The sequence below is a fragment of the Sminthopsis crassicaudata genome, chromosome 3, assembly GCF_048593235.1.
Source record: "Sminthopsis crassicaudata isolate SCR6 chromosome 3, ASM4859323v1, whole genome shotgun sequence".
Classification (NCBI taxonomy): domain Eukaryota; kingdom Metazoa; phylum Chordata; class Mammalia; order Dasyuromorphia; family Dasyuridae; genus Sminthopsis; species Sminthopsis crassicaudata.
In genome coordinates, this window is record NC_133619.1 from 199,410,682 (window position 1) to 199,422,185 (window position 11,504).

General features: G+C 32.0%; 1 protein-coding gene across 4 annotated transcripts in view; it reads left to right on the forward strand.

Annotated features, from left to right (window-relative positions):
• Positions 1-11,504, forward strand: part of EPHA3 (EPH receptor A3) — a 573,903-nt gene that overhangs the window by 37,381 nt on the left and 525,018 nt on the right. For all 4 annotated transcript variants that reach the window (XM_074299815.1, XM_074299812.1, XM_074299813.1 and 1 more), the window contains one exon: positions 11,440-11,504. In XM_074299815.1, the coding sequence (XP_074155916.1) occupies positions 11,440-11,504 (65 nt within the window). Of the gene's footprint in view, positions 1-11,439 lie in introns of those variants that run through there.

Here is an 11,504-nt window from a genome sequence, read left to right on the forward strand (position 1 = left end):
AAAATAAATCCACATAAATCCTCGGCATTTTTATATATCACTAACAAAATGCAACAGCAAGAGATACAAAGAGAAATTCCATTCCAAACAAATGTTGAGAGTATAAAGTATTTGGGAATCCATCTACCAAAGAAAAGTCAGAAATTATATGAGAAAAATTACAAAACACTTGCCACAAAAATAAAGTCAGATTTAAATAATTGGAAAGACATTCAGTGCTATTGGATAGGCCGAGTGAATATAATAAAGATGACAATACTCCCCAAACTAATCTATTTATTTAGTGCTATACCAATCAGACTCCCAAGAAACTATTTCAATGACCTAGAAAAAATAACAACAAAATTCATATGGAAGAATAAAAGGTCGAGAATTGCAAGGGAACTAATGAAAAAAAAAAAACTCAGAGGAAGGTGGTCTAAGTGTACCTGATCTAAAGCTATATTATATAGCAGCAGTCACCAAAACCATTTGGTATTGGCTAAGAAATAGACCGGTAGATCAATGGAACAGATTAGATACAAAGGACAAAAAAGGGTACATCTATAGCAATCTAATCATTGACAAACCCAAAGGTACCAACATTAGGGAGAAAAATTCATTATTCGGAAAAAAAACTGTTGGGAAAACTGGAAATTAATATGGCAGAAATTACATATGGATCCACACTTAACACCATATACCAAGATAAGATCAAAATGGGTCCATGATTTAGGCATAAAGAGGGAGATAATAAATAGATTAGAGGAACAGAGGATAATCTACCTCTCAGACTTGTGGAGGAGGAAGGAATTTATGACCAGAGGAGAAGTAGAGATCATTATTGATCACAAAATAGAAGATTTTGATTACATCAAACTAAAAAGTTTCTGTACAAATAATACTAATGCAAACAAGATTAGAAGGGAAGTAACAAATTGGGAAAATATTTTTAAAAACAAAGTTTCTGACAAAGGTCTCATTTCCAAAATATATAGAGAACTGACCCTAATTTATAAGAAACCGAACCATTCTCCAATTGATAAATGGTCAAAGGATATGAACAGACAATTCTCAGATGAAGAAATTGAAAGTATATCCACTCACATGAAAGAGTGTTCCAAATCACTACTGATCAGAGAAATGCAAATTAAGACAACTCTGAGATACCACTACACACCTGTCAGATTGGCTAAGATCACAGGAACAAATAATGATGAATGTTGGAGGGGATGTGGGGAAACTGGGACACTAATACATTGCTGGTGGAGTTACGAAAGAATCCAGCCATTCTGGAGAGCAATCTGGAATTATGCCCAAAAAAGTTATCAAACTGTGCATACCCTTTGACCCAGCAGTGCTACTACTGGGCTTATATCCCAAAGAAATACTAAAGAGCAGACAGGGACCTGTATGTGCCAAAATGTTTGTGGCAGCTCTTTTTGTTGTAGCTAGAAACTGGAAGATGAATGGATGTCCATCAGTTGGAGAATGGTTGGGTAAATTATGGTATATGAAGGTTATGGAATATTATTGCTCTGTAAGAAATGACCAGCAGGAGGAATACAGAGAGGCCTGGAGAGACTTAAATCAACTGATGCTGAGTGAAATGAGCAGAAACAAAAGATCACTATACACTTCAACAACAATACTGTATGAGGATGTATTCTGATGGAAGTGGATATCTTCAACATAAAGAAGATCCAACTCACTTCCAGTTGATCAATGATGGACAGAGGTAGCTACACCCAGAGAAGAAACACTTGGAAATAAATGTAAATTTTTAGCACTAATATCTGTCTGCCCAGGTTACACGTATCTTCGGAATCTAATGATAAACATTGTGCAACAAGAAAATGATATTCACACACATGTATTGTATCTAGACTATATTGTAACACATGTAAAATGTATGGGATTGCCTGTCATCGGGGGGAGGGAATAGAGGGAGGGGGGGTAATTTGGAGAAATGAATACAAGGGATAATATTATAAAATATATATATAATAAAAATTATTAAAAAAAAACAAAAACAAAATCTTGTTTGGGCCAATGAATCAGAGTGAGGATCATCCCTTGCTGGTCAGAATATAAAAAAACTCTTGACAAATCTGGTATGCAGGAAAAGAAACTGAATTGTAATCTGACATTTATTTAACTCTCTATTTTTCATGAAAATCTCACACTTATTCTTGCCTTTCCAAGATCACCTACTTTTTTCAACACTTTCACCCATTCATTCCACATACAGCCTGTATATTGTTGCAAGTTTATTATAAATATGCATTTTTCCTTCATTTAACATGTTACCTTCAATTTGAAATTTTTCTGAAATGATATTGTTCTATGATTCATAACAGCATAGCATTTTTAGGGAGTAAAGAAATAAACTTCATGACAACAAACAGTTTGAAATCATTGGAAGTGTTGTATAGTGGCTAGTATGGCAGACCTGGAGTCAGTATTCTTGAGTTCAAATCCAATCTCAGACATTCACTAGCCATGTGATCCTAGGCAAGTCACTTAACACTATGGACTTCAGTTTCCTCAAATGTAAAAGGAAATGGCAATACTATGTTGGTACCTTGGCCAAGAAAATGAAAAGCCAAAAATGACTGGAAAAGACTGAATAACAAGAAAAATTGCATAATTTCCCAAAATTAGGTCAAGCCTGTTCACTATTTAGTTTTGGAAGTAGCCATGAACTCATCCACCAACTAGATGACAAAGCTTTGCAATCTTCTGGGACTTGATTGAATTGCTCTGTGAAGAGGGCATTTGAAGAATTTCATTAATAGGTACTCTTTATCTTCTACAACATAGGCAAATACTTTTGATGAACACTGATCTCTTGAATTAACTCTTTGCTAGATTCAAAAATTAATATTATTCAGTAATAAATGTTATTATTAAGTGAAGATATTTCTAAAATTGCCTCAGTCATAAAGTCTTATAATAGGAATTTAGCTTAGCATTACTAGGAACAGCTAAGTGATGCAATGGCATCAACATTGGTTTCTGAGTCAGAAAAATCTAGTTAAAACATGCTCACCAGATGTATGACCCTAGGCAAGTTATTCAATAACCCTGGAAGAAAGGAAATTTTAAAAATTAAAAAAAAAAAAAAACAAGTTAAGTGACTTGTTCAGGGTCACAAAGTTAGTAAGTGTTTGAAAGCAGGATTTGGACTCTGCTCCAAAAATAATAATAATAATAATAGTAATGCAACTATTATCTAATTTAATCCTTACAACTTATCATTATAGTAGTAGATGCTTCTGAAATGTCAGTTTCATTCCTTTCAATAGTCTTACATCAATGTTTTATCAATTCAAATCTGCATTATTGTATAGTGTATTGACAATTGATTATGAAAGTTTTCATATTTCTTTTGTTTTTATCTCTTTGAAAAATGCAAATCCAAATGAATCTGAGATTTTATTTCATATCTATGACAAAGGAAACGAAAATGGAAACAGGATTGTGAAAATAACAGTAATGTTAAGATACTCTTGGTTGAGTTGTACATTGGCACAACCTTTTTGGAAAGTAGTTTGGAATGCAAATAAAGTGGCTAAGATATTTTGCTTAGATATTTTATTTCTGAGTTCTTGCCCAAGATCATCAACAAAAAGAAAAGTTCCATATTCACCAAAATATTTATTGTAACACTTTTTGTGGTAGCAAAGATTTGGAAACAAGTACTTATCAGTTGGAAAATGGTTAAACAAATTGTGACACAAGAACTTAATGGAACATTTCTGTGATATAAGAAAAGACAAATATTATTAATTCAGAGAATCATGGAAAAATCTTTATGAATTGATGCAGAGAAAAATAAAGAAAGCCAAGAAAATAGTATATAGAATAACTAAACAACAGCAAATATTGCATAATTCCAAAGAACAAGTATGTGCCCAAAGAAATAAAATGAGAAGAGAGCTGCCATCACTCCTTTGCAAAGATCCACAGAATGGAATGTTTCACGTAAGTCAGATATTAAAGAAAAAAACTGACTGGTTTTGATGAATTTCTTTTTTTATTCTTTTTTATGTTTTTAATCTTCATTGCAAGGGAAATATTCTATAGAAGGGATAAAGAGAGGGAAAAGAATGAGGAAAATTAGGAAAAATCTAGGTTGTAGTAAAAATGAAAGATTAATAAAAGTCATTTTTTAAAAAAAAGTAATATCTTTGGGTAATAAAAAATCTATTTCAAAGTGTAGTAGAAATAATGGTAGAAGAAAATTTTGATCTATAAGAAAACTTAGCTATTAACTGGTGTACCATTCCCATTTTATAGGTAAGAAAACTACTAAAGGTCAGAAAGATTCAATAGCATTCCAATGGTCACAAAAAATAGAAAATAGTAGATCTGGGATTGGATTTCAGGGCTTTTTATTGTAAAACAATTCTTTCCAACACACCATGCTGAAAAAGAAACATCCATATGGGCATTTGCTGATGTTTTTGTTAACTTCTTTTAGAAAATCGGGAAGGAAACACCATCTGTGATCTATTTCAAAAAATAATAAAATAAGTATACCTTATGTTATTCTTCCAGGAGTCACATAAAAGCAGTTTATTCAAGGAGGAGCAGGAGGCCAAAACTAGTGTACTTTTTGGTTGTTATCTTGTTGAATAAAACATGTTAAAAGATACAATTTGTGAATGGATCCAATAAATTTGAATAAAGCATTGTGCTCCTACAAAAGGCATGATCTTATTAAAACAACTATTTATAATATAAAGTCTAAAAATTTCATGTGACAATGTGATGTCATTCTAATATAATTAGTCATATTCTCCTCAGCATAACTTCATTGTTGGTAGAATTCATACTGTCTTTGCTTCTTAATAATTGTCATCAGATATTACCAAAAGTTGAGTTTTGAAGAATAGAGCTTGAACTAAAGTGACAGCTGGGTGAACAGAACTTCCATAAAAGAAGAAATTAGGAATGAATATATCAGAATTTAGAGTTCTCAATAAAGGATTTAAAAATTAATTAACAAAATAGAAAAATGAATCCATAATAAAGAGCCTTCCTAATGGAGTGAAAGAAATGAACAGAATTGGATCACAAAAATTCTGTAAAAGGATAAAAATAAGGCAGAAGAGAAACAAAAGGCAAAAAAAGAAAGAAACAAAGCCATAAAAAGAACACATGAATTCTCTATGAGTCAAAGTGATTGAACTTAAAAACAGGATACAGAGATTAGTTTAAAGATTTAAAGTTTAAAGACCTCCCTGAAGACTATAACAAAAAAATCTAAATAATAACATGTAGAATAAAATAAAACTTTTCAAAACTTAAAAATTGAGACAATGATTTTTCCCAGTCAAATTCTAATATGCTAAACTTCATGGCACATAGAAGTTAAATTTTATAATTTCTTTTTTTTCCATGTATAAAATAAAATTTATTTATTTTTTATTTAATGTTTTTTTTTTATAATATTATCCCTTGTATTCATTTTTCCAAATTATCCCCCCCTCCCTCTACTCCCTCCCCCCGATGAGAGGCAATCCCATACATTTTACATGTGTTACAATATAGTCTAGATACAATACATGTGTGTGAATATCATTTTCTTGTTGCACAATAAACATTAGATTCTGAAGGTACATGTAACCTGGGCAGACAGATATTAGTGCTAACGATTTACATTCACTTCCCAGTGTTTCTTCTCTGGGTGTAGCTACCTCTGTCCATCATTGATCAACTGGAACTGAGTTGGATCTTCTTTATGTTGAAGGTATCCACTTTCATCAAAATACATCTTCATACAGTATTGTTGTTGAAGTGTATAGTGATCTTCTGTTTCTGCTCATTTCACTCAGCATCAGTTGATTTAAGTCTCTCCAGGCCTCTCTGTATTCCTCCTGCTGGTCATTTCTTACAGAGCAATAATATTCCATAACCTTCATATACCATAATTTACCTAACCATTCTCCAACTGATGGACATCCATTCATCTTCCAGTTTCTAGCTACAACAAAAAGAGCTGCCACAAACATTTTGGCACATACAGGTCCCTGTCTGCTCTTTAGTATTTCTTTGGGATATAAGCCCAGTAGTAGCACTGCTGGGTCAAAGGGTATGCACAGTTTGATAACTTTTTGGGCATAGTTCCAAATTGCTCTCCAGAATGGCTGGATTCTTTCACAACTCCACCAGCAATGTATTAGTGTCCCAGTTTTCCCACATCCCCTCCAACATTCATCATTATTTGTTCCTGTGATCTTAGCCAATCTGACAGGTGTGTAGTGGTATCTCAGAGTTGTCTTAATTTGCATTTCTCTGATCAGTAGAGATTTGGAACACTCTTTCATATGAGTGGATATAATTTCAATTTCATCATCTGAGAATTGTCTGTTCATATCCTTTGACCATTTATCAATTGGAGAATGGTTTGGTTTCTTATAAATTAGGGTCAGTTCTCTATATATTTTGGAAATGAGACCTTTGTCAGAAGCTTTACTTTTAAAAATATTTTCCCAATTTGTTACTTCCCTTCTTATCTTGTTTGCATTAGTATTGTTTGTACAGAAACTTTTTAGTTTGATGTAATCAAAATCTTTTATTTTGCGATCAATAATGATCTCTACTTCTCCTCTGGTCATAAATTCCTTCCTCCTCCACAGGTCTGAGAGGTAGACTATTTTCTGTTTCTCTAATCTATTTATTATCTCATTCTTTATGCCTAAATCATGGACCCATTTTGATCTTATCTTGGTATATGGTGTTAAGTGTGGAACAATATCCAATTTCTGCTATACTAATTTCCAGTTTTCCCAACAGTTTTTGTCAAATAATGAATTTTTATCCCTAATGTTGTTATCTTTGGGTTTTTCAAAGATTAGATTATTTTAGATGTACCCTTTTTTGTCCTTTGTATCTAATCTGTTCCACTGATTTCTATTTCTTATCCAATTGTCTATTTCTTAGCCAATACCAAATGGTTTTGGTGACTGCTGCTATATAATATAGCTTTAGATCAGGTACACTTAGACCACCTTCCTCTGACTTTTTTTTCATTAGTTCCCTTGCAATTCTCGACCTTTTATTCTTCTATATGAATTTTGTTGTTATTTTTTCTAGGTCATTAAAATAATTTCTTGGGAGTCTGATTGGTATAGCACTAAATAAATAGATTAGTTTGGGGAGTATTGTCATCTTTATTATATTCGCTCGGCCTATCCAATGTTTTTCCAATTATTTAAATCTGACTTTATTTTTGTGGCAAGTGTTTTGTAATTTTTCTCATATAATTCCTGACTATTCTTTGGTAGATGGATTCCCAAATACTTTATACTCTCAACATTTGTTTGGAATGGAATTTCTCTTTGTATCTCTTGCTGTTGCATTTTGTTGGTGATATATAAAAATGCTGAGGGTTTATGTGGATTTATTTTGTATCCTGCCACTTTGTTAAAATTCTGAATTATTTCTAATAGCTTTTTAGCAGAGTCTTTGGGTTTCTCTAAGTATACCATCAAATTTTATAATTTCAAAGACAAACAACATATTTTGCTAGCATCCAGGAGAAAGACCTTCAAATAAAAAAAACATAAAGGAAAGTCATTCGAAAAAAGTAATAAAAAGAAGACTTTTAATCAGGTAGTAGAAATTTAAAAAGTAAGTGGGATAATATATTCTGAAAAGCAATGCTTAGGCTGCAACCCAAAATGACATAACTTGTAAATATGTGCTAAATAATCAATTAACAAATATGGATATTCAACAACTCAAAGAAAGAGAGAGAGAGAGAGAGAGAGAGAGAGAGAGAGAGAGAGAGAGAGAGAGAGAGAGAGAGAGAGAGAGAGAGAGAGAGAGAGAGAGAGAGAGAGAGAGAGAGAGAGAGAGAGAGAGAGAGAGAGAGAGAGAAGAGAAGGAAGGAAGGAAGGAAGGAAGGAAGGAAGGAAGGAAGGAAGGAAGGAAGGGAGGGAGGGAGGGAGGAAGAAGGAAGAAGAAGAAGAAGAAGAAGAAGAAGAAGAAGAAGAAGAAGAAGAAGAAGAAGAAGAAGAAGAAGAAGAAGAAGAAGAAGAAGAAGAAGAAGAAGAAAGGAAAGAAAGAAAGAAAGAAAGAAAGAAAGAAAGAAAGAAAGAAAGAAAGAAAGAAAGAAAAAGAGGAAGGGAGGGAGGAAGGAAAGAAGGAAGAAAAGAAGGAAAGAAGAAATGAAAGGAAAGGAAAGAAAAACAAAGGAAATGAAATGAAAAAAGAAAAATATGTGAGCAGGCTATCCATCAAACACAATAAGAAATGTGAATAAATACAGCTAACTCATCTTTAAATTTATTTTTTAAAAATGAAAAAGATAAAGAGCAACACTTGAGGGGAAAAAAGAAAATAAAGGAATATAAAGGCTTTTTAAAAAAATATAAAATGATAAAAGTACAAGCAGAATTTAAAGAAACTGGGAATGTGGCAGTTAAGTATCAAAAATGAAATATTATGGACAAAATCCTTTCACTTTCCATTCCAAAATGGACAATTGTATTTTATGTGACAGAATAACAGAAGAGTACATAAATGATGAGAAGGGAAGTGGGAGACAAAGTGAACACCACTCCCAAGTACATGGGTGAATAGCAAAGAGATGGTAATTCCTGTCTTTTCTCAGCAAAGCGGAAAACTTCAGGATAATAAGAGAGGGACTGAATCTGGGAGAATGAATGGGGAAATGTCACTCCAAAATGGGCAATGGTGATTTTTATGAAATATGTGGAACTCAAATTGGGTTGAATCTAAGGTTAGACTGTTCTAAGAATTCTAACTAAGTATTTCCTTATCTGAGAAAATATTGTGCCTCTGTAGGCAACATCCCAGCCCAGGAGTAGGGATTATAGAGTTTCTAAAACCATCTGGCACCCAGACTCATGGTGATGGTATCAGTAAGGGAATCCAGAAATTAGAAAACATGGCTTTTGGGAAGGATTATGAACAACAAACCAACTGAAACAATTTTGTGAAGTCAGAAAAAATATGTCTCCTTAACTCCTTTGAGGAGCTCAGGGATTTAGGAGTGTCAGGTTTTACATAAATTGTCAGACTTTTTTTTTTTTTTTTTTGATATGTTCATTACTTTTGTTGAACTGTTTTTTGTTGGATTTTTGTTTGGTTTCTATTTTAATATTATAAATTATGAATCACTAGGAAGATATGGGAGGATGAGTATATCAGTAAATGTTGATGAATGAAAACAAAAGTTATCCATAAAAATTTATTTTGAAAGAGACTAACATTTAGAGAAGGGTTACATTAGTGAAAGGACTTTTATATACTGAGTTTCCTAGATTGATGAAATCACACACACACACACACACACACACACACACACACACACACAGAGACTCTCACACAGAGGGGAAGAGGGGGATAGAGGGAGAGAGTAGAAGGGAGGGAGAGAGATTTTTTCTGTATCATCAACACTAAAATTCTTTTAATAAATGTGTCTTTAGGGATCTAGTAGCATAGAAAATATAAATTTTTTGAGGTCAGGAACTTATCTCTATGCATTCAATATCTACCACATTGCCATACATATTTAGGTTATTTGTTAAATAATTATTGAATTGAATTGTTTAATGAATGAAACCTGCTTAAAAACCAAACAATACAAAATGTAAAGATTTGACATCGTGTTACACTTTATAATAAATCTGTGGCAAAATACAGTTCTGGAAATATCAGGAATAATATTTCTATAGTATTTTTGCAATAGCTATGAACATGACCTTTATTGAACATGATCTTTTCTTCAGTAGCTGAACATGCCATGTTTTCTTATTTTAGAAAATAATACAATCATAGATATAAAATTTTGTAGATAATTTGTTTCATTGTTTTTCTTTCACTATTAATTCAATAGCATCTGGTGTTGGGAAAAATGATAGCCACTTTCTCTTCATTCTTTCCCATCTATCTTTACTTATGGGTCTTCCTTTGAGTGCTATAATTGAGCATGTAGAATTCCAGTACATATTGGAAATGTCATCTCTTCCTTTCCTTTCCTTTACAATATCAATGGCCTCTATATATTCTGTAAATTAATTATAATGATTGATGAAAGACTAGCACATCCTGTGTGTATACACATACACATATTTCATTACTGATTGCTGCTTATATGGAGCCTATAGCAATGATTCTCTGTTAGTACTACATATAGATCTACCTGGTCTGGATCATGTTAATAAATATGTGTATACTTGTTATAATTATTGGTAAAAACTTATTTGTTATTCACTTAGATAAAAAAATTTATTTATTTATTTAACTGTTTTAATACCCAACACCAAGAACTCATTTTCGATACTATACTTTTTAATAGCTGGCTATAGTTACTACACACACACACACACACACACACACACACACACACACACACACACACATATATATATATATATATATATATATATATATATATATATATATATATATATATATATATATATATATATATATATATATATATATATATAACTGGCTAGTAACTATAGCCAGCTATTAAAAAGTATAGTATCGAAAATGAGTTCTTGGTGTTGGGTATTAAAACAGTTAAATAAATAAAAATGCATTTTATAACATAAATATAACATTAAAAACCAATGAGTTTTGTAGGAGACAAACATAATGTGTCATTCACTATTACCAACTTTAATGACATAGTTATACTGATAGAGATAGGGACTAGGTCTGTGATTTTATCAGTATAAGGATTATGACATAGAGTAAAATCTAAACTTGTAAATAAGTAGAAAATCTTTACAAGCCTACAGAAACTTTTTACTACTTTGCCCTAATCCATCACATGAACTGGCAATTAAATGATCTTTTTATTCATCTGGTATAACTTGCCCATGAGAAGTGCAGAATAAAATACATTTCTGTGTTGATACAAATGATAAAACTATTTTCAAATCAAAAGGAGATTCAAGAGAATTAACTTCAGTGTAAGTTATGTGGTGAAATAGGTCTATAGCTACCTTATGATTTAATTAGTTCAGACACATTTATTAGAAACTTTTGTTTTAGAATATTATTCTCCATGCATTCATCTTATTCGAAAAGAAGTGAGCATAACTCTTTTATTTGTTTCTGTGGTGAACCTCAGAATTACCTGAATAAATGATCTATTTCAGGGATCACCAGATAAAGACTTGATTTTGCTTAAGGAGCCCTCTTGCTTCAGAGGCAACAAGCTATTTATAATAGTTCATGTCCTGCCTCTGATAAGTACTAGGTTTATGACTTTGGATAATTCATGTACTCATTGCCTCAACTTTTAAGATTAGAAATTATAATTGCCACATTACTAATTTCTTACATTAATGAAGTCAGGTCTGAAGAAAAAGTGAAACTAAAAATAATCAAAAGTAAAATCTATGGTTAACTTCAAAGAGGCAAATAGAAATACATTGTACTTAATTTTGTTAATATGTTTTCTTTTAGTTAATCTCCTGGATTCAAAAGCAATTCAAGGGGAGTTGGGCTGGATCTCCTACCCAGCACATGGG